At 38.8% G+C, this 27,179-nt stretch overlaps 1 protein-coding gene and 1 pseudogene across 2 annotated transcripts in view; one reads left to right on the top strand and one right to left on the bottom strand.

Moving 5' to 3' along the window:
• Positions 1-27,179, top strand: part of FBXL4 (F-box and leucine rich repeat protein 4) — an 85,624-nt gene that overhangs the window by 31,339 nt on the left and 27,106 nt on the right. For both annotated transcript variants that reach the window (XM_051854472.2, XM_070073758.1), the window contains exons 5-6: positions 1,517-1,761; positions 12,021-12,234. In XM_051854472.2, coding sequence (XP_051710432.1) covers positions 1,517-1,761; positions 12,021-12,234 — 459 coding nt within the window. The remainder of the gene's footprint in view (positions 1-1,516; positions 1,762-12,020; positions 12,235-27,179) is intronic.
• LOC127493389 (U2 spliceosomal RNA) lies at positions 11,039-11,201 on the bottom strand (annotated as a pseudogene).

Consider the following 27,179-nt stretch of genomic DNA (forward strand, 5'->3'; position numbering starts at 1 on the left):
TTTGTCAGATTTGAGACTTTTAATTTCCTTGTTTTCAAAACACATACCTGATGTTAGTTTTTTTTAAAGATTTATTTATTTGAAAGGCAGAGTGACAGAGAGAGGGAGAGTCAAGAGAGATGTCTTCCATTTGCTGGTTTGCTCCCTCCCCAAATGGCTGCAACAACCAGATCTGGGCCAGGCCAAAGCCAGGAGCAAGGAACTCCCTCTAGGTCTCCCACATGTGTGCCCGGGGGGCCCAAATACTTGGGACATGTTCTTCTTCTTTCAAGGTCCATTCACAGGGAGCTGGATCAGAAGAGGTGCAATGCCAGCCTCACAATGTTTACCAGTAAGAAAAATAAGGAGCCAGCATTGTGGCATAAAGAATCAAGCCGCCCCCTGCAATGCCAGCATCTCATATTGGCACAGATTAGAGTCCTAACTGCTGCAAGTTTAATCCAGCTTCCTGCTAATGCACCTGGGAAAGCAGCTGAAGATGGCCCAAGTGGTTGGGCCCCTGCATACACAGGGGAGACCTGGATGATGCCCCTGGCTCCCGGCTTTGGCTGTTAAGGGAGTGAACCAGTGGATGAAAGATCTTTTTCTGTCTCTCCCTCTGTATAACCATGACTCTTAAATAAATAAATAAATAAATAAATAAATAAATAAATAAATGTTTAAAAAGAAGGAAGAAAAAGTGGACTAGGGAGACAGCTTTAAATAGAGGTAAGCATCTTTTTGATGTCACCTTCTTAATTTTTGAATCTGTTAACTACTCTGTCATCACGGCCAGCTGCCTTAAGCAGGCCCCTTCTCTCTTCTGGAATTCTGCACTAACCCCTGTCTAGTTTCCATTCTTGCCCCCTTCAGTAGCACCACCTGCAGTGATCTTCCTAAAACACAAATCCAGACCATGTCTCTGGGCAGTTTAAATCCCTTTGATATTCCTCATTGCTTTCAGGATGAATCCAAATTCCTTGTGAGGGTCTTTGTTACCCAGTCCTCACCATTAGACTCTGTTCACTTACTTTACCCTTTATCTTTTAAAGATGTCTTCCTGGCATGAGCACATTTTGGCCTTGGAGTTAGACTTGTATGTTGTGTTAGACTCTAGTGTCATCCTATGCTGCTTCTGTTCAGGCTTTTAAAATATATCTCTGTACTTATTGATTATCCCCACTGCACTGTAAGCACTCTGTGAGGAGGAACTGTTTCTAGAGTTTGGCAGGTAATAGGTATTCAGTAAGTGTTGAGTCTATGAAAAATGGTTTTATTAACAGATTATCAAAGTATACCAATGTATCCTAAGAAAGTGAGTAGTCAACATGAGCTGAGTATACTTTTGAACAGTTTTGAAATATAATGTAGCCTCAAATAGGTTTTCTCCCCAATTTGGATAATTCTGTTGGTTTATTTGCTATATGAAAATACTGTTATAAAATATGTAACACTATTGTTCTTTACTAGGCCACATGCTTAATAAAGTGATACTGGTTTTCACTTTTAATGATCTTGGTTTCTCTGTTTTATGTAGCTCATTCAACTGATTCTGAATCATCTTACCCTACCAGACCTGTGTAGATTAGCACAAACTTGCAAACTACTGAACCAGCATTGCTGTGATCCTCTGCAGTACATCCACCTCAATCTGCAACCATACTGGGCAAAAGTAAATGACACCTCTTTAGAATTTCTACAGGCTCGTTGCACTCTCGTCCAGTGGCTTAATTTATCTTGGACTGGCAATAGAGGCTTCATTTCTGTTGCAGGATTTAGCAGGTTAGTGCAAAGCCTTGTTGAGGTTTTTTTTTTTTTTTTTTTTTATCAGCATGCTGTACTTACTCTTCAGTAGTTTTTATAATAAAAGTTCGAAATTACGTATCATGAATCTCACAGAAATATAAAAGAGATACATTTAGTATATTATATCATCATATGTTCAGAATGCTGCTGCTTATAAAAATATTTGAGTTTTACTATTCTCTTCAGCTAAAGTTCCTATTAATATGGAAGTGAACTATACCTTTATTTTATATTTTTAAAATCCCAAGTGACTTTCAACAGTGCTCCTTTTTTTCTTTCTCATATTTTCTCATACTTTCAGCACAGATGATTAACACATTTTGAAAACTATTTCCAAATCAAAATCTACCTCTTTAATGTGATTTGTCATAAATGGAAAACAATTTATTATAGAACATTTTTAATTAAATCTTAATTACATGTGCAATACATCACCCGGATTTAGAAGCTCATTTAAACTAATTATGTTGAAAATGCAATTGCAAGCTAAATAGACGACCACACTTGCAGACCTGCCCAGGTGTTTCTGCTCCTTTCTATTTCAGCATTTAGTTTTCTTGCTATTAAATGTCACCTGTTAAACATTTGAAAGCTTGCACAAGTGCATGTTTATTTAGTAATGCCAAAGTAATTTTTTCTTATGATACAAACAGGTGTTTTATCTTAACTTTGATGATGATTGTTTTCATTATATGTTACATATAATCCCATTATTTCCACGAAGTTAAATAATGAAGGAGTAGAAACTTTGGTGAAATTACCTATTCTTTTTGATTTTCTTGCTTTTAAAGACCAAAAATAAATGCTGGCTACCTTTATACATATCCGCAGTGGATATATTTTTGAAAGTAGTTTATGAATTAGAGATGTGTATATGGAGCCTTGTTCCCTTGTTATAAAAATATGCAATTCCAGAAGTAAGTGTTTGATATTTGGTATTAGATTTGGATGAAGTCATGTTTGAAACAGTAACAGTGTATTCAGAATGCCAACACTGGTAGTTTATGCGTCAAGGTAAAAAATAAACAAGCATTAATGGCCCACAGCACATGTTGAAATTGTATATGCACTGAGTTTTTTTTCTGCCAGAAATTGAGTCAGGGGAAGGGGTTCACTGCTAGACATTTGACAGCTGTCCAGTGGAACACAGTGTAGGAGCACAAAGGGCATGATTCCTTTCTTCCCATCATAAAGGTCATGGCTGATACCCCTATAATTAAAGACAAATTAACAAGAGATGAGTGTAAGAAATTTATTTAATCACAGTTTTATATGACACAGCAGACCTAAGAACGAAGGTTCAAAGATACTGGAAAACTGTTGGAGTTTATACTGTAGTTCAGTGAAGCAGGGACAGCAGTTCAGAAATGCAATTGGATAAAAAAGAGTGTGCTCTATTAGTAATAGGCAAAGTGGGAAAACAAGACCTCCTTGTTGAGACTCTTGTCTCTGTAGTAGCATATTTTGCTCCTGGGTATGGTTCAAGACACTTCTGGAATGAAAGTCTTAGGAAGATCTTATGATGTCCTTTTGGACAAGGGTTGGTCAAGGAACTTCTTTTTGGGCAGCTCCTAGACAGATAGATAAAGGAAAGTTAGAGTAAATGCTGTATGACTTGTTTGGAGGTAAAGGGGTTCTAGTACCCCTTACCTGACTTGGAGAAGCAGAATTCTGGCTTCTGTAGCTCACTTCAGAGAAGAATGAGGGCCAAGAGCCAGGAAGGCAGAAGATTGTCTGAGAGACATTGGTTCTGCTTCTGCTTCCACCATCTAGTTCAGTGTCCTCAGCATGCCAAAGTGCCTTATGTGGGGCCTTGTTTATTTTTTTTTCAACATATTATTTTGTTTATTTGAAAGAGTAACAGAGAGGAGGAGAGACAAAAGAGAAAGACATCTTCCATCTGCTGGTTCATTCCCCTAATGGCTGCAACAGCCAGGACTGGGTCAGGCTGATGCTGGGAGCCTGAAACTACATCTGGTTCTTCTATGTGGGTGGCAGGAATCCAAGGACTTGGCTATCCTCTACGGCTTTTCCAGGAGCAATTGCAGGGAGTTTGATTGGAAGCGGAGTATCTGGGACTCGAACTGGCACTTTGACATGGGATGCTGATACCTCAAGTGGTGGTTTAACTTGCTGCACACCAAGCTGGCACCTGGGTATTGTTTTCTGAGCCCCAACCACAACTTAGTCCTCCCTATTGCTCCTTGCCCCAGACATACCCATTTCATCTGCAAATTTTATTCTCTGCTGATAGGATCAAGAACAGAAGCTAATGATCACTATTTAGAGCATATACTATCAATCAGGAACAAAGCTAACTGAATTTGAGAGCAGATTGAATGAGTGGTGTCGATAAGCATTATTTTACATTGCAAGGACCTTTAGGATGTTTTAGTTACCCTCATAGCTATTTCCCTAATGTTTTCCACTATTAGGAATGCATTGTTTTCACCTTTTGTATGCAAGAAATCATAGTGAGTGTTGTTGACAACTTCAAATAATAAAGTTCCTACTTTCAGCTATATAGAGAGAAGATAATGATATAAGGGTATATATTAACATATCCTTTTTATATATTTTTATATATTTTAAGACATTTATTTGAAAGTCAGCGTTAAGAGGGAGAGGGAGAAAGAGAGTATGTGTGTGTGTGTGTGTATGAGAGAGAGAGAGAGAGAGAGATCTTCTATTCACTGTTTCATTTCCCAAGTGGCCAAAATGGCCAGGGCTGGGGCCAAATCAAAGTCAGGAGCCAGGAGCCTTATCCAGGTCTCCCACATGGGTGGAAGGGGCCCAAAAGGCCATCTTCTACTGCTCTTCCCAGGCCATTAGCAGGGAGCTGGATCAGAAGTAGAGCATCCAGGACATGAACCAGTGCTGATATGGGATGCCATTGTCACAGGTGGCTGGTTTAGCCACTATGCCACAATACCAGTCCTATCTTTTATGTATTTTTATAAATAAAATAACTGAATAGCAATACTTTTATACATTGAAGAAAACATTGGAAATAAACAGCGGAAATCTAATTTCTTCTTAGTCCTTCAAACGACTATGGTAATGATGAGTATTTTAAAAGATTTTTTATTTGAAAGACCAAGTGTCTGCCAATAGTAGTAGAATTAAAAAAGAGACAATGATCCAACATGGGAAGCAGGCCACATAGCAGACTCATAGAATGACAAATGCCCTAAACAGCACTCCGACCTCAGAATCAACCCTTAAGGCATTCGGATCTGGCTAAAAAGCCCATGAGAGTTTTTCAGGCATAGAAAGCCAAGACATTGTGGCAAAAAATGGCCTACGTGAAAGATCTCTGTGAGTGAGATCTGGTGGAAAGAAGGGGCCATCAAAGAAGGAGGTAACTTTCTCAGAAAGGGAGAAAAGAACTTCTACTTTGATTATGGCCTTGTCTAAATAATGTCAGAGTTTGTGGACTCAAAAGGCTTCCATAGCCTTGGCAGCTCATGGCAAGAGCCATGGCTGATCACTGACATCATAAATAAGAGTGTCAATTGTGTTATACTATGTTATACTATGAGAATTAATGGTAAAAACTAGTCTCCAAACAGTACTTTATACTTTGTGTGTCTGTGTAGGTGCAAACTGTTGAAATCATTACTTAGTATAGAGTTGATCTTCTGTATATAAAGATAATTAAAAGTGAATCTTAGTGAAGAATGGGATGGGAGAGGGAGTAGGAGGTGGGATGGTTTGGGGATGATAGGATGAGTGTGGGGGGAAGAACTGCTCTAATCCAAAAGTTGTGCTTATGAAATTTATATTTATTAAATAAAAGCTTTCTATAAAATTGTTTTTTATTTGAAAGTCAGAGTTACAGAGAAAGAGGGAGAGAACAGAAAGAGATCTTCCATCCTCTGGTTCACTCCCCAAGTGGCTGCAACAGCAACCACTGGGTCAGACCAAAGACAGGAGCCAGGAGCTTCCTCCAAGTCTCCCATGTAGGTGCACAGGCCCAAACACTTGGGCCATCTTCTGGTGCTTTTCCAAGGCCATTATCAGGGAGCTGGATCAGAAGTAGAGCAACCAAGACACGAACTGGCAACCATATGAGATGCTGGCTTTTCAGGCAGTGGCTTAATGTGCTAATACTCAGCACTGGCCTCTAAATCAGTGTTTAAAAACTCTATGACTTATTCTGGTACATGAGGAAAGAACTTAGCAATGATAATTTTAAATTTTAGACTGGTAACGAATAAGGATCTGCTTTTGCAAAACTCTAATCTACTTTCTCACCAGCAGTTTCTCTTCTATTTTCAGTTTACCCAGGTTAGTTGCTGTGGGGATGTTTGAATAATCACAGACGTGCATACATAATTTTCAATTCTCCATATTCTACTTCAGTATTTGAGCCAGTGAAACCATAAATCTTGATAGCATACCTTTAAGCATAGTCACTGTTCCTGTTGAGAAAATAAAAAGTTTTAAGTCACAGGGAGAGAGAATCTCTTTGAGCAGGAGCATGTTGGAGTTTTGCCTGCTGATTGCTGTTGGCCCCCTTGACTTGACTGCTGAATTGATAGTCATTATGGCTTGTAGGCAGCCTTCCCAGAATAAACAATAAATATTCATGGCTTGATTATTAATGAATAATCTATGAATAACTAGGGTCTATTTATGCTCATTACTGTGAAGAAGACTTATTTATAATACTTTAAAGAAGAAAAGTTTATTTTAAAACTAGACACCAATGATATGAGCTGCTTTTTGAGCAAGTTCATGGGGAAGTTTGATGTAGCTTAATTTTTTTCCCTTAAAATCCTTATTCTTCCAAGTAAGAACTGTTTAACTGGATTTTAAATAACTTTTTTGAATTTGTATTACTTAGAGAGGATGAGAAATAGGTTAGATGGGAATAAAGAGAACTTAAAACTTTTAATCAGTTATTAAAAATCCCACTCTAGCTACAGATTTGTGATTTGCAACTTTGAGTACTGTTCATGCATATCATTACTCATTAAAATCACATCTAATACAATTATGCTTTTATGACACAGTTCCCTAAAGTCTTGGATATTCTTTGGCCTCCCTTTTCCTATTTGTGCTTCAGAGCTTAATCAGATCTCTCCTTTCAAACAGCCTTAAGTTCATTTTTCTACACCCATTTTTCTTCAATTATTTAGTGACTCACCCTGACCTCTCCCTCATATAAGGGTGGGTTTTTACCCCATCCCTTCTACTTGTTTTAAGTAGTGTATAGTCATTCCTTCAGGGAGTGTTACTGCATAGTTTCTAGATTCGAAAACTTTATTAGATATTGTGACACAGAGCTACAAATTTATGAAATAAAAAGCTTATTGCCCATTCAGATATTTATCCAGTTGCTGGGATAGATTTTATATAGCTGTCTATTTTAGACTGTCAAATCCTAGAGAGCAGAGACAGCTTTAAGACTTTCCTTTTCCCTCTTTGTACTGTTGGTGGATAGTACCATACACAGCTTAGTGGAAAGTTTGTTTTTATTGTTTTATTTTGGATCACATACATTAAGTAATGTTCCAAGTTACTTGAGGTTAAAAATATCTTATATTAATATACTGCTTTGTAAAACTTGAGGATCAGCTAACAAAATGTAAGATTAGGGATCATATGCTATTGATATTATATCTAATGCTCCCCATACCTTTATACTTCAGGGAGGTTGTGAGGATTATTGCCTGTTATTTTGTGATGAGTAAACTTAGAATAAATTGTTCATTCGTGTGATTTTAATTATTTAGGGTACTAGTTACCACTTAGTAAATTACTTCTTATGTATTAGTATTACTTTGGACAAATTAATTCACCTCATAAGGATAAGCAATTTATTTCTCTCTCCAGAGATGGCTTTCCTCATAGCAGGGGACCTAGTTCAGGATTGTTTATATGAACTTAGGTTTTTTCAGAAAACTCTCAGTATAAAGCATGAATAGGCTACAGGAAGCAAATGAACTGTAGTTCTTCTTTCAGGGGACCAGTGTCATAGTTATGAGGAATAAATAGTTGATCAAGATAAAAACATGTATGTAATTATGTGTTAAAAAAATTTACATGAGGAGCATCAGGGAAAGAAGTAAGTTGTGTTCAGCTAATTAAGTCTGTTGCTATTTTCACCTCTTGGGAAGGAGATATTATGAAATGGTAGATGGTACAGACCTTGTCAACTGGAAAAAGAGAATATGGCAGTATTGTCCAAATATTCGGCCCAAGTAAAAATATGCAGTATTGGAATCTTAGAGAATAAGGAAGAAAGTATATATATGTGTGTATGTATATATATATATATATAGAGAGAGAGAGAGAGAGAGAGAGAGAGAGAGTCATTTTCTTTATTTTGCTTTTAAATTATTTCATTCATTAAGTCAACTTGGAAAGTTCGTCTGCTGTTTATGAACAGTTGGATTCCTAATCTGCTTGATAGCATTCTGTAGATTCTTTGGAGGGGAAGTGTTGAGTCATGGGAGTGAAAAGAACAAGGAAATCAAACCATTCTAAATCAAATAAGTAAAAGAAGTGTAGAACTAAGGACTTTGTCAAATGATGAACTTTAAGAAATAAGATGCCTAAAACTTAATTCTGATTTAATATGCCCACTACGTTTTGTAATCTGCAAATAATTTTAGACTTATACAATCAAAATAGGGTATTCTTTTTTTTCTTTCTTTTTCTTTTTTTTTTTTTTTTTTTTGACAGGCAGAGTGGACAGTGAGAGAGAGAAACAGAGAGAAAGGTCTTCCTTTGCCGTTGGTTCACCCTCCAATGGCCACCGCAGCCAGCACTGCGCTGTGGCCTGTGCACTGCGCTGATCCAAAGGCAGGAGCCAGGTGCTTTTCCTGGTCTCCCATGGGGTGCAGGGCCCAAGCACTTGGGCCATCCTTCACTGCCTTCCTGGGCCACAGCAGAGAGCTGGCCTGGAAGAGGGGCAACCAGGACAGAATCCAGCGCCCCGACAGAGACTAGAACCCGGTGTGCCGGCACCGCAGGCAGAGGATTAGCCTATTGAGCCGCAGCGCCAGCCAAAATAGGGTATTCTTTACTTCTCTTATATTTCACATATATTTCTAGATTGTTAGTTTATGAATAATGAAAAAATTTCCCATAACTATGGTATATACTTAAAGTAAAATTTAATTTCATTATATTTCTTGGGAATAGTCTGACCCTATTAAGAGAAAAATATCTTTAGTCACTAGAAATTAGTTTGTTCATGACTAGAGGAGTATTAAACTTATCAGGTGAGTTTTCAAACCCAAGAGATTCACGCAACTAATTCACATCACAGGTTTTTTTATGTACCTGACATGTGCTAAGTGCTGGGTTCACCAAGGATCTGTTTTGATTGCCAAAGAATTTGAAACGGGTTATGAAAATCAGTATAAAAATTAGTGAGGAAGGAAATTGTGATTAACAGACATGATGAGTGGGACATAGATGATAGCAGAGTTTGATTCTATATATAGGAGGTATCATAATTTAGTATATGTTGTCTACCTTTGGAGTAGATGCAGAATCTGAGGGTGTATCACAACATCAACACTATTACCTGGAGCCAGGTATTCTCTGAATGCTACAAGATGTGGGAGTGGTCCCCCTGTTTGTGGTCCATTCATCTTCAGTCTGTTCCTCCACACAAAAACCAGAGTGATCCAAGCAAAATACGAGTAGGTTGTGGGGAATTCCATCTCCCTCAAAAGCCAAGGTCTTTGTCATAGCACACGGTATGAACTGTTCTCTCACTGCACTGCCTTCTTCTCCCTCCCTGACTTTGTGCCTCCTGAATTAGCTTCCAAACTGTGCCCTGCTCTGCCTGTTATCCTGCCTTAGAGCCATTGTACATGCCCTTCCCTTTGCCTGGAACACTTTTCCTCCAGATGAGTGTTTGCTCACCCTCTCCCTTCCTTTAGTTCGTTCTTACCACCTCATTAGGCCTTCTCTGACCACTCTCTCCATCCTTGACACCTCCTATTGCCCTTTCCTGCTTTGTAAGGGTAATTTTAAAATGTCATGGAAAAGGAGAATTGAAAGTTATGTTGTTGAGGTTCATCCCTGGCCCATCACTGGCCATTGAGGACATGTGGAGAGTGAACCTGTGGATAGGAGATTGTCTCCCTCTCTCTCTCTCTCTCTCTGTGTGTGTGTGTGTGTGTGTCTGACACTTAAATAAATATTTTTTTAAAAAAATAGCTAATATGGGGTAGGCATTTGGTATAGCACTTAAGACCCTGTCTGGAATGCCTGCATCCCCCACCAGAGGGCCTGGTTGAATGCTTAACTTATGATCCAACTTCCTGCTAATGTGCCTCGGTGGGCAGTGGGAGATTTGAGTTGGATTCCTAGCTCCTGGCTTCAGCCTGACCTAACCTTGACTTTTGAGAGCATTTGGGAGGGGAACCAGCACGCGGAAGACCTCCCTTCTCTCCCTCCTTCCCTCCCTCCCTCTCTGCTCCCCCCCCCCCCCGCCTTTCAAATAAAATGAAAAATAAAATCAGCTAACTCAACTAGCAAAGGAAACTAATGAGATGGGCTGGAAGACATCCCAAAGAGGGATTCACATGAGGAGCTTCCCTTTTAAAGGAAGAGTGGACGGTTGTGTGAAATGTCACAAATAAGTGACATGATACAAGTACTGAGAGGGCATTGAATCTAGCACTTGAAAAGGAAGGATGCTGTTAGAAAGCGGAACACCTGCTGCAATGGACTAGGGACAAATGGATGTTCAGCTATAAATCAGATGTGTAGGTTACTGGGTTATTTGCAACAAGAAGATACTTCAGAAACTTTGTACAAAATGGAATTGAGAGATAGGTTTGGATGCAAAAATTTTTTGAAATCCATACATAGTTTTTTTATAATATGGAATTTCCCATAACTTTGTGAAGACCCCTTTTATGCATGGATTTCAAAAATGTTGCACTAAAATAAACATCTTTTAATTCCACTTTCCACAAACTTTTTGAGATATCTATGTATTTAAAGTAAATTTGCAGCAACCAAATTCTGTTGTTTAAGTGTGAATTGGCCAATATTCAATTCACATGTTAATATTGGTGGGGATGCTCTGAGCTTTACAAACTGCCTTCATGTATTATTTGGTGTTCAGAACGGCAAGGCAGTGTGGTAAGTACTGTTATGTATTCAAGTCCGCCTGCTATTGCTGAGGAAATGCTGCGATTTGAGTGAATGCCTCTTCCTAGGTCACTGCTAGGAAGCATCAGAACAGGGTAAAAATTCATCTTTTGACTGGTACTACAGTGTTACTTCCTTCATTTACACATGTGGTTCAATTTTGTTTTGTATATTGATTTGTAAGCTTGTAAAATCATTTTGGAAAAAAAAAACTGGCATAAATTAACTAACTATATTACTGATAAGAACAGATACTACACTTGATCTTAGCCAAAAGGCCGAGAAGCGGTAACTAACTATATTACTAATGGGACCCTGATGGTCAAAATTTTGAAAAGAGACTTGGACAAAATTAATTGATGTAATATTTAAGGATTCCATTTGCTTAGTTGTTAAAATTCCAGATTGAAACACTCCTAGATGCACATTTCCTTGTAGATTATTTTGTGACTAAGATAAACACAATGATTTCTACTCTCATAAAGCATTTTGTATCTTTCCCCTTGGATTATCTTCATGTTTTTATATTAGGCTGTGGTGAATATTTTCTAATAATTTCCGTATCAAGCAGTCAGCCTTCTAAATAGTAACAGCTACAAGGACTATATCACAAAAATGCAGTTAAACCAACCTAACATTTTTTCTTAGAGGAATCTTGTCTAATTTCTGAGGTCACTTAATAAAAGCTGTCCTTTTGTGTGTAGTGTTCAAGATATATTATCCAGCTACTTGGGAGCATAATATATTATTCAGCTACTTGCACAAAGAGTTTAGAGCTTTGCTATGTTTTGTTTATTGATTTTATCAACTCATATGTGAATTAACAGGTAAGGAGAAAAGTACTCTCTGCTTTGTTTGTTTTTCACTTCGATTAGCTGATATTTTATATGATGTCAATCTATTCTATTAGGTTAATTTATTTTACCCAAACTGTGCATATTTCAGTATGCAGTAGATGAGAATTTAAGCAAAACAAATTTTGTATATTCTGTAATAGAAATCTATTCTTCTGAGTGTGTTTACTTAGAGTTGATATAATTCCAAAGTTCTAATGGAAAATATCCTATAATTTTATAAAATTCACATTGAATTTTTTTTTGTTTTTACAGGTTTCTGAAGGTTTGTGGATCTGAATTAGTACGCCTTGAATTATCTTGTAGTCACTTCCTGAATGAAACTTGCTTGGAGGTTATTTCTGAGATGTGTCCAAATCTGCAGGAATTAAACCTCTCATCCTGTGATAAACTACCACCTCAAGCTTTCAACCACATTGCCAAATTATGCAGCCTTAAACGACTCATTCTTTATCGAACAAAGGTGGAGGTAAGAATAACTCATTTGCATATCTGCTACTGTAGTAGCCAATGGAATATTTAGTTGCCTATTAATTACTCAATATAATGTGATTTCTAACTTTTAAACAAAGTCTATGATGCCATCTGATTATGTAATGTATATGAGTGAAATTGACATTTTGAGATTTGGTTCTTGTTTATAACCCTGTCTATTCTCTTGAGGAGCAGTGGTTTCTCTTTTTTTTTTTTTTAACTTTTATTTAATGAATATAAATTTCCAAAGTACAGAATATTGATTACAATGGCTTCCCCCCATAACGTCCTTCCCACCCGCAACCCTCCCCTTTCCCACTCCCTCTCCCCTTCCATTCACATCAAGATTCATTTTCGATTCTCTTTATATACAGAAGATCAGTTTAGCATACATTAAGTAAAGATTTCAACAGTTTGCTCCCACACAGAAACATAAAGTGAAAAATACTGTTTGAGTACCTGTTATAGCATTAAATCTCAATGTACAGCACACTAAGGACAGAGATCCTACATGAGGAGTAAGTGCACAGTGACTCCTGTTGTTGACTTAACAAATTGACACTCTTGTTTATGGCATCAGTAATCACCCTAGGCTCTACTTACTATTTGTTGAATTATTTATTTAGTGGAGGGTTAAGCTTGGGATTATAAAATAAAGCAAAAATTTGTCATTGCATATATTAAAAGAAAAATATGATCACTTTAACACTTAATCCTATCTGTAAGTTCTAATATGATCACTTTAACAATTAAGGTGGCATTTTTACCATCAAACTTAATGGAATTTGGAGTTCCATGGTAAGTTTTTAAACTGTACTCTAAGAAGGAAGTCCATAGGAATGTATGCAGAACTATACAGTTACAAAGTTACAGCTTTACAGTTACAAAATTCCTCCTCCCTCTCTTATTCTCACTCTTATTTTTTAACTAAGATCTATTTTCCATTGACTTTATACACATACTATTAACTCTATGTTAAGTAAAGAGTTCAAAAATAGTATCAAGAAAAAAAAACAAAACAAAAAAAAAGAAACTGTTCCTTGAGAGTCAATACAAGGGCAGCTCAAGTCATCCCTTCTCAAAGTGACAATTTCATTTCTACAGATTTCATTTTAGGTGTTCTGTAAGTTCTCATTGATCAGGGAGAACATATGGTATTTGTCCCTTTGGGACTGGCTTATTTCACTAAGTGTTGTGTTTTCCAGATTCATCCATTTTGTTGCAAAAGCCTGGATTTCTTTTTTTTAACTGCTGTGTAGTATTCCATAGTGTACATATCCAATAATTTCTTTATCCAGTCCTAAATTTATAGGCATTTTTAAGCTTTTATTTAATGAATGCAAATTTAGGTACAACTTTAGGAATATAGTGGCTCTTTCCCCCTACCTACCCTCTCACCCCAACTCCCATCCCACTTCCTACTCCCTCTCTCATTCCCTTCTTAATTATGGTTCATTTTTAGTTTAGTTTTATATAAAGAGGACCAAATCTATGTTAAGTACAGATTTAAATGGTTTGCACCCACACACACACACACAACATATAGAGTACAGTTTGAGAACAAGTTTTGCAGTTAATTCTCATAGTACAACTCAATAAGGACAGAGGTTCTACATGGGGAGTAAGTGCACAGTGACTTCTGTTGTTCCTTTAACAATTAACACTCTTATTTATGATGTCAATGATCACCCGAGGTTCTTGCCATGGGCTGCCAAGGCTATGGAAGCCTTTTGTGACCATAGATTTCATCAGTATTTGGATACAGCCATAAGCAAAGTAGAAATTCTCTCCTCCCTTCAGAGAAAAGTACATCCTTCTGTGATGGCCCCTGCTTTCCACTGAGATCTCACAGAGCTTCTTTGTATAGGATATTTTTTGCCACAGGGTCTTGGCTTTCCCAGTTGATGGGCATTTAGGTTGATTCTGTTTCTTAGCTACTGTGATTTGAGTTGCAATAAACATGGACATGCAGGTAACTCTTTTGCTTACTGATTTAAATGTTAAAGTGATCATGTAAATAGAATCAAGTGCCTGGTAATAATAATAGATAGAATTAAAAAGGAGAGAATGTTCCAATATGGGAAACAGTCCACACAGCAGACTTATAAAATGATAATCATTTTAAATAACACTCTGACCTCAGAATCAGCCCTCAAGTTTTCCTGGTCTGGCTGAAAACCCATGAGAGCATTTCAGGCATGGAAAGCCAAGACACTGTGGCAAAAAAATGTTTTATATGAAGGTTCTCTCTGAGTAAGACCCCAGCAGAAAGAAGTGGCCATCAAAAAAAGGATGTATTCTTTTTTTTAAAGGGAGGAGAGAACTTCCACTTTGCAATATTGTCCAAATATTGATGGAGTTCGTGGTCACAAAAGACTTCCATAGCTTTTGACAGCTCATGACAAGAACCTCGGGTGATCACTGACATCATAAATGTGGGGAACAATCCGGACTAGACTGAGTTACTGGAATTAAGACTTATTCTATGCATCTGCTCTCCCACAATATGGCGCTGGGAGAGGAGAAAACAGCTTCTACGCAGCTGCCTCCAGTTCAGCCAATAAACTGTAGGACTTGCTCCTGATTGGAGAGCAGCGTACTCGGCGTGTGGGCAGCCGAGTTAGGATTGGCGGAGGAGGACTATAAAGGAGGAGAGAGACGGCATGCACCAGGAACATCTAAGGGGAACATCTAGCTGAAGGAACACCTGTGCAGCCCCCGAGAAGAGCCGGCCGGCGGTGTGCCGCTCCCCTGCGGAAGTGGGGAATGTGGCCGGGGGAACTGCCCTTCCACGGAGGTGGAAGGGATAGTAGCCAACCCGGGAAGAACCAGCAGCAAACCCGGGGAGGGCCGAGCAGACGAAAGAACAGCGCAGGGTCCTGTGTCGTTCCTCCATGAAGAGGGGGAGCGACATAATGGTGCCGTGACTCGGATAGGAAACTTAGGAGGGAAGAAGTGACTCGGATAGGAAACCTAGCTCGGATAGGAAACCTAGGACGGATAGGAAACTTAGGAGGAAAGAAATGGGAAAATACCGGAGAGAGAGACTAGCAAACAGCCTAGGGAAAAGCTGGACGGAAAAGGTGCCGGAAGAAGCTATTGAAAGCCTAGGCATAGACTCGGATATGGACTGTGGGAAAGAAGTTAGGATTGAAAGCGAAAGTGAAAGCTTTCATAGACTCGGATGCGGACTATGGCGGGGAAGCTAGGAGATTGAAAGCGAAAGTGAAACCTGGAGGAGGCTTGGACTCGGATACGGACTGTGGGGAGTAGCCAGGAGAAATGAGAAGAATATTGTAGGAAGAAAACTTAGGGAAACATACCGGGTAGAGAAAAATGTTAGGGAGGATGAAGCCGCGAGTGCAGGCCGAGGCGGAGACGTAAGCCAGCTTGGAATTCAAGTCACCCCGGGGAGCAAGAGGCGAAGATCTGGAACCAGAGACGTGAGCCGCCAGGTTGGAATTCGCCAGGTTAGTCCGGGGAACTTGGATTGAATACTAGTGGTGGAGTCGTAAGCTACGCTGTGTGACTCGCGGAAGCCGCCGCGTGCAGAGAGCACGGGGCGTGAATAGATAAGGAACGCGGGGCTGGCGTGAGGCCGTGGTGCGGGCGCGAAGTGCGTGGAGACCGCGGAGCATGCGCGCAGAGCTGGGAACCTGTCGGCGGGGCGAGGCGCCGGGAAGCCGCGCAGAGCCGTGAAGCTGCCGCGGGGCAAGGTGCCGAGAAGCAGCCTCGGGGCGAGCGCCGCCGGGAAGCCGCGGGGATAAGAGAAACAGAAGTTTAGAAGTAAAATGAGAGAAATAGGAATGCTGGAAGATAGAAGTAAAATGGGAGAAATAGGAATGCCCGGAGATAGAGAAATAGAGAAATAGAAAGGCCTCCCTACAACACTGCAATGTGAGAGCTTGGATTCGGTCTGCCTGATTAAGTGAGGCGATGAGCACCTGCGGGCGGCTAGCAGCTTATGCGCCGCAGGTCACCGAAGACAGGCACGAATTAACATCAGTAAGGCCTCCCCACAATACAGCAATTAGGAGGCTTGGATTCGGTCTGCCTGATTAAGGTGGTAAGCACCAGCAAGCAGCTCGACCAGAGTATGAGCTGCAGGTCACTGAAGATAGGCACGAACCAACACTAATAAGTCTCCCCCACAATACGGCAATGAGAAGGCTTGGATTCGGTTTGCCTGATTGTTAGGGCTTGTAAGCCCCTGCAGGCAGAGCAGAGCATGCGCTGCAGGGCACCAAACACAGGCACGCATCAGCGCCTAAAAACCTCCTCACAACATGGCGAAGAGAGGACCCGGATTCGGTTTGCCTGATTGATAGGACTTGTAAGAACCTGTGGCAACTCTAGCAAGCAGAGCAGAGTGTGTGCCGCGGGACACCGAAGACAGGCGCGTATCAACGCCAAAAAAAAAAATAAATAAAAAGAAAGGGGGATCTGTGGGGAACAATCCGGACTAGACTGAGTTACTGGAATTAAGACTTATTCTATGCATCTGCTCTCCCACAATATGGCGCTGGGAGAGGAGAAAACAGCTTCTACGCAGCTGCCTCCAGTTCAGCCAATAAACTGTAGGACTTGCTCCTGATTGGAGAGCAGCGTACTCGGCGTGTGGGCAGCCGAGTTAGGATTGGCGGAGGAGGACTATAAAGGAGGAGAGAGACGGCATGCACCAGGAACATCTAAGGGGAACATCTAGCTGAAGGAACACCTGTGCAGCCCCCGAGAAGAGCCGGCCGGCGGTGTGCCGCTCCCCTGCGGAAGTGGGGAATGTGGCCAGGGGGAACTGCCCTTCCACGGAGGTGGAAGGGATAGTAGCCAACCCGGGAAGAACCAGCAGCAAACCCGGGGAGGGCCGAGCAGACGAAAGAACAGCACAGGGTCCTGTGTCGTTCCTCCACGAAGAGGGGGAGCGACAATAAATAATAGTGTTAATTGTTAAATTAACAACAGAAGTCACTGTGCACTTACTCCCCATGTAGGACCTTGGTTCTTATTGAATTGTATTATGAGAATTAACTGCAATACTTGTTCTCAAGCAATACTGTATACATTGTGTGTGTGTATGTGTGTGTGTGTATGTGTGGGTAGGTGCAAACTGTTGAAATCTTTTCTTAGTATAGAGTTGGTCTTCTGTATATAAAGTTAAGTTTGTGGACTCAAAAGGCTTCCATAGCCTAGGCAGCTCATGTCAAGAACCCCAGGTTGCCAGCGCCGCAGCTCACTAGGCTAATCCTCTGCCTTGCGGCGCTGGCACACCAGGTTCTAGTCCCGGTCAGGGCACCGGATTCCGTCCCGGTTGCCCCTCTTCCAGGCCAGCTCTCTGCTGTGGCCAGGGAGTGCAGTGGAGGATGGCCCAAGTGCTTGGGCCCTGCACCTCATGGGAGACAAGGATAAGTACCTGGCTCCTGCCATTGGATCAGCTCGGTGCGCCGGCCGCAGCGCACTTGGCCGCGGCGGCCATTGGAGGGTGAACCAATGGCAAAGGAAGACCTTTCTCTCTGTCTCTCTCTCTCTCACTGTTCACTCTGCCTGTCAAAAACAAACAAAAAAGAACCCCAGGTGGTCACTGACATAAGAATGTTAATTGTTAAATTAACAACAGGAGTCACTTGCATGAACTCCCCATGCAAGATCTTTGTCCTCCATGAGTTTTATTATGAGAGTTTACTGTAAAACTAGTTCTCAGTTTGTGTGTATGTGTGTGTGTGTGTACACAAATTGTTGAATTCTTGACTTAGTATAGAGTTGGTCTTTTGTGTACAATGTTAATTGAAAATGAATCTTAATGGAAAATGGGACTGGCAAGAGGAGAGGGAGGAGGAGGTGGGGTGAGTGTGTGGGTGGGAGGGTGGGTATTCTGGGAAGAATAACTATATTCCTAAAGTAGTACTCATGAAATTTGTATTCCTTAAAAATAAATTTAAAAAAATAAAAACAAAGCAGTGATACCTGGAACACAGCCCAGGCTGGCCCACATCCGGACCAAAAAAAAAAAAAAGAAAGGAGGAGGGAGAGAATCATTATGTTCTTAAAACTGTATATATGAAATACATGAAATTTTTCCCTTAATATAAATAAATTTTTTAAAGATTGATTTATTTGAAAGGCAGAGTACAGGGAGAGAGAAATCCATCTGCTAGTTCACTCCCCAAATGACTGTAACAGCCAGGGCTGAGCCAGACTGAAGCCAGGAACCAAGAACTTCTGGGTCTCCCAGAAGTGTGCAGGGGTTCAAGACTTAGGCCATCCCCTGCTGCATTTCCAGGTGCATTAGCAGGGAGCTAGATTGGAAGTGGAGCAGCGGATGTCGAACTGGCGCCCATATGGGATGCAGAGTCAGAGGCAGCAGCTTTTACCTGCTACACTACAGTGCTGGCCCCTAAAAAAGATTTTTTTTTAAATGAAAGAGTAGGCATCGTTGCACAGTGGGTTAAGCTGTAGTGTGGGACACCCACATCCCATATCTAGAGTACTGCTACTAGTCCCGGCTATTCCTTTTCCAAAACAGCCAATGCAGGTGGGAGGCAGTAGATGATGGCTCAAGTTCTTGAGTTCCTACCATAACATGGGAGACGTAGATGATGTTCCTAGCTCCTGGCTTCAGCTCCAGCCTTATCCTGCCAGTCACAAGCATTCAGAGAGTGAACCAACAGAAGGGAGTGTGCTCTTTTTCTCTTTGTCTTTCAACAAATAAAATTTTTTAAAAATTATTAGAGCTGTTGCAATCATTTCAAAGTTATTTGGAGTATATAATTTTTTATATTTTAAAGACTTATTTTTCTCTGAGCTCTTAAAACTTTCGTAATGCTCTACTGTTCATGTTCCCAGGTAAAGAAACAAAGTGAATTGAAACATTGGGAGGAATGAACTAGAAAGAAGCAGGAGGGTATTTCCTAGCAGGAGAAGGGAGCAGAGTAGAATTTACTGAGGACCAGGCTTAAGGGCTAAAATTACTTTAACATAGGTCATAAATCTCATTTTAAAGTAATAATAATAATAGCAATAAATACAAAAAATTCAGAACCATGTCGTATATATTAGTCTACTTTTTTTCATGTAATTCCATGATGAGGAGCATCCGTTTTAAAGACAGAGTGGGCAGCTGTGTCAAGTGTCACAAATAAATTAAATGATACAAGTACTGAGAGGCCATTGAATTTAGCAGTTTGTAAATGTCAAAGCACCTCCCACAAACATTAAAATGTAAGTTAAATCTTGGCCAACTCACTTTTAAACATCCCTTCCCTGGGATGTCTATAAGATATCTTTCCAAGTCAGTATGCAGTTGATCTAATTTAACTGGGTAGTCTAAGTTAAACTGCACATGATGAGCATTTAGTTTTTCCAGCCATTTTCCTTTTACAAACTGTGTAGCATTAACATGTTTCTGCACATGGCTTTACTTATGTGTTCTTAAAACGGTATATATGAAATACATGAAATTTTTTCCTTAATTTAAATAAATTTTTTAAAGATTGATTTATTTGAAAGGTAGAGTACAGGGAGAGAGAAATCTATCTGCTAGTTCACTCCCCAAATGACTGTAACAGCCAGGGCTGAGCCAGACTGAAGCCAGGAACCATCAGTGTGCCATCAGTGCTGTAGGGTGGAGTCTGGGTTGGAGAGTATGTGCCTGGGCCCCTGTAGTAAGCACCCACGTTTCTCTTTTACATGTTTCCCTCCCTATTCCAGCATTTTGGATTTTTTTTTCTTTTCCTTGAACATTCTGACCTGGCCTCAGCCTGGATGGTTTGCTCTTCTGCCTGTCTCAAATGTTTTTAATGTTTTATTTTTTTATTATTAAATATATCTTTAGAAGTTACTTCTTGGAAAAATAACCCCCTTTCTAGTTTGTTTCTGTCACAGAACCTGTTTTCTTTCCTTTTTAGTATCTGTATCACTCTCTGAAAGGTTATTTGTTTTCTTGCTCATATTCTCTCTCCTCACATGTAGGATATAATGTTAGCAGCTGTGTCTTTTTTATTGCCATGTTTGCAGCATCTAGAATATTACATTAAAATACTGGCCAGTTAGTAGATACTTCTTAAGAATGAATAAAGAGGAGCCAGCACTGTGGTTTAGCAGGTAAAACTACTGCCTGCAATGCCAGCATCCCGTATGGGCACCAGTTCATATCTGGCTGCTCCACTTCTATCCAGCTCCTTGCTAAATGCACCTGAGAAAAGCACATGAAGATGGTCCGAGTGTTTGGGCCTCTGCCACCGATGTGGGAGACCTAGATGAAGTTCCTGGCTTCTGGTTTCAGCATGGGTCAGGGCTGACTGTTGTGATCATCTGCGGAATGAAATTGTGGGTGAAAGATCTCTCTCTCTCTCTCTCTCTCTCTTTCTCTCTCTCTCTCTTTCTCTCTCTCTTTCTCTTTTTCTCTCTCTCTTTCTCTCTTTTTTTCTCTCTCTCTTTTTCTCTCTCTCTTTTTCTCTCTCTCTCTTTTTCTCTCTCTCTTTCTCTCTCTCTTTTTCTCTCTCTCTCTTTTTCTCTCTTTTCTCTCTCTCTTTTTCTCTCTTTCTTTTTCTCTCTCTTTCTCTTTCTTTCTCTCTCTCTCTCTCTTTCTCTCTCTTTCTCTCTCTCTCTTTCTCTCTTTCTCTCTCTCTCCCTGTCTCCCTCCTTGTCTCTCCCTCTCTATCACTCTGATGTTAAAAATAAATAAATAAATCTTTTTTTAAAAAAAGAGTGAAAAAAAAGCAACCAGATTACTTTTATATAATATTATACTGGTGATTTTCCCACTGATAGACCTGTGCCTGTCTTGACTGTTACCTTGGTCAAGATATTCAACCTGTTAATATTTCAGTTTCTTCACATTTAGAATGGGACTAATAAAAAATATGGATCTCATAGGGTCATTGTGAGGATTAAATTACATATAAAACACTAGGACAGTACCTGGCACATAGTAAACACTTCATACTTAGCAGTAGCAGCAGCAGCAGCAGCAGCAGTAGTAGTAGTAGTAGTAGTAGTAATATCCTGGCCATTTTATAGTATGCTTTACTGTCTGGTAGGGGAGGACTGTCCTCAGAATTCCTTTTAAGCACTTTTTTGGGTGAATACTTATATATTTATTCTTCTAACCATATCTTTCAGCAAAGATTTTATTAGAAGTGCATTCATTATATTTCATTTTGCTTTCTTATAAAAGGCTTCCCATCTGTTTATGTGGGTCTTGTTTTATATTTAAGAATATGTTATAGTTTTCTTAGGTCCTATATCTTTTTTGGTTCAATTTGTCGATTGCATGTTATATTTTCTGGTGCTGTTTTCCGTTCCATTGAATTTTAACCGGCTATTGTTACTATAAAGGAAAGAGGGGGTGTATATTATGTTTGCTGACCTTACTGAATGCTTAAAATTGTTCTAATAGTTTTTTACTTGTCTCTTTTTGAATTTTCTAATCATTTTAGTATATATTCTAGAAGTTAATATACTTATTTATTTTTTAACATTTGAAGTGTTAACTGCATTAGGTGGAATTCTGTAAACGATGTGGAATATTAGAATTACAGCAGGTTTGCCAGTGTCATTCCTAATATAATGGGAAAGATTTTAATTTCTTCTATTACTTAGAAAATAACAAAAATTTGAGTACCTATTAGCTACCCAGTCAGGTGGTAGGTACTGTTCTAGGCATGAGGGCTTTAGTAGCAAACTAGATGGACAACTCTTCATGCATATTTTACTATTTTTATGTATTATTTGATGTCACTTTCTGATAAATAAGTCATTTATCATTCTTACTAGATAAAGGCTATTTTATAAAAATCTATATTAAGTGTTTAAGACTGCATTAACACACTCATCTTTTTTCTTTTATTACTGTGATGACATATATTGAATACTGCTTGCATTGCTGGGTAAATATAGTTTTCAACCTAATATATAACTGGGTTGAGTTTCTGAAATTTTGGAGTCAGATTAATTGAGTTTGGATACTTTGTCTTACTAGTTATTATCTTAAGGAAGTTTCTCAAGTCCATGTGTTTTCTCTTCTATTTAGTGGAGAGATTTAGTAGCGCCCATCTCAGAGGGTTGCTGTGAAATTTTTGTAAAGGGGCTACAACAGCACCTGGCTCATAGTAAATGTTTACACTTACAATTATTTTTATATCTGCTTCCTTAATTTTTGAGACAGAGATATATTTTTCTTTTTACTCTATTTTATCATGTTTGGGTCTAGGATTATGACAGCTTAGCAAAATGAATTGAGAAACTTCCAATCTTTTTATTGATCTGTAATAATTTGAATAAATGGCAATAATATAGATAGAATTTACCTATTAAAGCTTCTGGAATAAGGCTTTTGGGTGGTAGATTGGAATAAATAATTTTTCTCTAGCACATAGTTTTTTCCCAATTTATGGAAACCTGAAAACATGAAGGATTATATTTAATGCAATAGTGTCAATTTGAGGCAAAATATTTAGCTACAATTTGATGGATGGCCTGGTATGAAGGGAGAGGAATGTGATTCTAATTCTGCTGCCTATGAAACTTAGTGATCTAGGTTAAGACTGGACTTAAATTTTAGATTTTTAGTTTGTAAAATGAAAAGACTGCTGTCCTTGAATGCCAATTTAAAGATGGTGTTAGTCTATGTTTTCACTGGTAACTTGGTGAAGTGGCTCACCATTGTGTGGGTGTAAAATTGTCAGCTATCTTTTCTTGGGGAGGAATGTCCATTCTGGTGTTATATAATTTCTGGTTTTTAGTGTTATATTTATTGTTTTTTGGCCTGTACACTGTGGGTTCTGAGATCTCTGGGCAAGATAGTATCTCATTTTAAAGTATTCTATTATTTGAGACAAAATATGCATACTTAATTATTAAATAAGCCTAGGAAGAGAATATTAGGATAAAAACTTGATAGGGATCTTAGATCTGTGATGATTTGTGAAAATATATTCCATGAGAGGCTTTGAAATGTCTATGTCAACATGGTCCAAGTTTCAGAGACTCATTAAATAGTGTAGTTTTCCTAAATTTGCCTCAAGAGACTGGTAGAATACACACACACACACACATGCACACATATATATTATATATCTTATATGTTTTTATCTTATATGTTTATATATGTGTGTATAAATATATAAATATATGTATATATATATCTGCAATTTATGAAGATTGAGAGTTCATTTCTCAGGTGTAAAAGATATTTACACCTATGTATGAACCTTGGAAAGCAGCAGTGTTGGCTCAAGCACTTGGGTCCCTGACAACCACATGGGAGACCTGGAGTTTCAGTCCCTCGCTTGAGCCTGGCTTAGACCCAGGTGTTGCTAGTATTTGAGGAGTGACCCAGTGGATTGAAGATCTGTCTCTGTCTCTCTCTGCTTTTCAAATAAGATGAAAATAAAGAAAGAAAAATTAAAATAAATACAGACTTTGTATTTAAAAATGTAACTATTATGGCATATTAACTACAGAGTGGTCAGATTTATGAAGTAAGCATACAATTTATGAGTCTGTCTAAAATTTATTAATAAGTAATACATTTATGCCATTTTATAAGACTTATTTAAATCTATGTATATATAATACAAAGTTCTAGGAGATTTTGGGAAAACTTATTGACTACCATATTCTTTCAGTGTCCTAGATATTTTGCCTTACTGAATGGTGGTATTCCCTTCTTATAGATGATGACATTAAGATCTCCAAATATTAATAAATTGTCCTGGGCCCAGAGCAAAATTTGAATCAGGATTTGAACCCAGATCTAGTCGTCTCAATGTTGTAGATAAAGTAGCAAAATAGGTAAAAAGCATCAGGTAAAAGCATCAAATAATGGTTATCTTAATAGCTTGGCTGCCTTTATCTAAAGCGGGATTTTCTTGATTTGTTACTCCTTTTCTAATTTGCAGTTGAAAAGGCAATACAATATTGCCACTCATATACACAACATTATAGTCTAGTGTAAAAATAAACTAAACCATATTTTTTTAAAAAAATTTATGTATTTATTTGAAAGTCAGAGTTACACACAGAGAGAAGGAGAGGCAGACAGAGAGGGAGAGAGAAAGACAAAGGCCTTCCATCCCATGGTTCACTCCCCACTTGGCTGAAATGGCTGGAGCTGCACCGGTCCGGAGCCAGGAGCCAGGTGCTTTTTCCAGATCTCCCACGTGGGTACTGAGGCCCAAGGACTTGGGCCATCTTCTACTGCTTTCCCAGGCCATAGCAGAGAGCTGGACTGGAAGTGGATCAGCTGTAACTTGAACCAGTACCCATAAAGGATGTTGGCACTGTAGGCAGCGGCTTTACCCCCTATACCACAGTGCCAATTCCAACTAAACTATCTTTTCAAAGTACCTTTTAGTTTCAGATATCTTCAGGAAATGGAATTATTATCTTTCGTTTCTATTATGAACAAGTATTTTGAAATCTTAGTTGTTTTGAATTAATAAATCACAATTCATTATTCAAATTATATTTAGAAACATGTAAGTGAAACTTTGTAGAATAAATAGTGTGCTAAGTATAAATAGTATAAGTGTACTAAGAATAAATAGTGTACTAAGTCAAGCAATTATATTATAAAGGCCTAACCTCAATTTTGCTGCATTGGAACAGAAAATCCTCAAAGATTTTGGCTCATAAAACGATGTGTTGTTTATGTCTGAGTGACATGTTCTTATGGTCTGTTCTTAGTGATTAGCCATAGCCTGGCATGCTACAGTCTTGATGACTCAGTAAGAACCAGATCTCAGGATGATCAGAATGGCCCTATATGCTGGCAGGTAGATCCCGGGATGCTGATTTACCCCTCCCTGCAAAAATAGTTGTTCAGACATAATGCTTAGCCTCATAGGGTACTAAAATACAGTTCAGTTTGTTTACTTGGTTTACTTCATGAGACCTTTTTTTTTTTTCTTTTTTTAGATGTGTTTTGAATTTCAATGAAAAGTCACATCAACAGAGAAATAACTAATGTCTTTTAATCAGCCAAAAAAAAAAAAAAAAAAAAAGAAAAAGAAAAACCCCACTATGTAAGCCATTTGTAGAATTGGTAGTGTTTATTTGTTGGATTTCAGTAGGTGTAGAGAAGTAAATACATAGTAAAGAGGCAGAAGCTGTTACATTAATGAGACAGAGTGCATTGGTACAAGGTGATCCCAAATGAGTGCTAACAATGTTACAGGTCTGTGCTGGACTGAAGGATGCTGTGTGTTAGGAACACTTTTTAGGGTAAGTGATCTTTGAGCTGAGATTTATTAGGCCGTGTTGATTGTGTGATCCCAAAATAGCTAGTAATATGGGTTTGTAGAAAGGGTAATTTTTTTAAAAAACTGAATTTAGCAGATCTTTTAGAGTTATTTTGATACTTTAGGCAAAAAAATATGGGCATATAAAATGAACAAGAAATTTTAGTTGTGCTTAGTTCTACTATGTGTGGCAAGGAGGTAATTATTGTAGATTCAGCTATAATAATAACCAAGGATTTTGTTTCAATTCCTTTGTCCTTTTTTCCCTATTCTTATTTTGTATGATAAACATTCACTGCAAGCATGTCTTTAGCTATACAGGTAAATGATGATTTATCTTCATGAGAATAGTAAACTTTTAAATAAATTCAGACTTTCAGGAAAATTTAATTTGGACATTGAAGAAATGATTTCCCATATACTTTCACCAGTATTCCCGCTACTATCTGCATAATTGTTTTTCTGATCCCTTTGAAAGAAAGTGGAAATCTAATGACCCTTTACCTCTATTAGAATATTAAAGTAGAAAGCAGACACTAGTCTTCTTTGTGTGATCCCTTTGATTCTTAGACCTATCAGTGTGATCAATTGTGAACTGAAGTTGATCACTTGGACTAGTGAGATGGCATTGGTACATGCCACCATGATGGGATTGTATTGGAATCCCCTGGCACGTTTCTAACTCCACCATTTGGGGCAAGTCCAATTGAGCATGTCCCAAATTGTACATCTCATCCCTCTTTTATTCCCACTCTTATATTTAACAGGGATCACTTTTCAGTTAAAATTTAAACACCTAAGAATAATTGTGTGTTAATTACAGAGTTCAACCAATAGTACTAGAACAAAAAAAAATACTAAAAGGGATAAAGTATTACATTGTACTTCAGCAGTCAGGACAAGGGCTGATCAAGTCACTGTTTCTCATAGTGTCCATTTCACTTCAACAGGTTTCCCCTTTGGTGCTCAGTTAGTTGTTGCCGATCAGGGAGAACATATGATATTTTTCCCTTTGGGACTGGCTTAATTAACTCAAAATAATGTTTTCCAGATTCCTCCATCTTGTTGCAAATGACCGGGTTTCATTGTTTTTTGACTGGGATCACACAAACATGACTAGCATCTGCTAATACTAACTGATAGAATCAAAAAGGGAGAGAACGATCCATCATGGGAAGTGGGATACACAGCAGACTCATAGAATGGCAGATGTCCTAAATAGCACTCTGGCCTCAGAATCAGCCCTTAAGGCATTCGGATATGGCTGAAGAGCCCATGAGAGTATTTTAGGCATGGAAAGCCAAGACACTCTGGAAAAAAAAAAAAAAAAGAAGAAGAAGAAGACGACGACCCAAATGAAAGATCTCTGCTAGTGAGATCCCAGTGGAAAGAACAGGGCCATCAAAGAAGGAGGTACTTTTCTCTGAAGGGAGGAGAGTACTTCCACTTTGACTATGACCCTGTCGGAATAACATCGAAGTCGGTGAACTCAAAAAAGACTTCCATAGCCTTGGCAACTCATGACTAGAGCCTAGGGAGATTACTGACGCCATAAACAAGAGTGTCAAATTGTTAAGTCAACAACAGGAGTCACTGTGTACTTACTCCTCATGTGGGATCTGTCCTTAATGTGTTGTCCAATGTGAAGTAATGCTATAACTAGTACTGAAACAGTATTTTACACTTTGTGTTTCTGTGTGGGTGC

The sequence above is a fragment of the Oryctolagus cuniculus genome, chromosome 5, assembly GCF_964237555.1.
Source record: "Oryctolagus cuniculus chromosome 5, mOryCun1.1, whole genome shotgun sequence".
Classification (NCBI taxonomy): Eukaryota; Metazoa; Chordata; class Mammalia; order Lagomorpha; family Leporidae; genus Oryctolagus; species Oryctolagus cuniculus.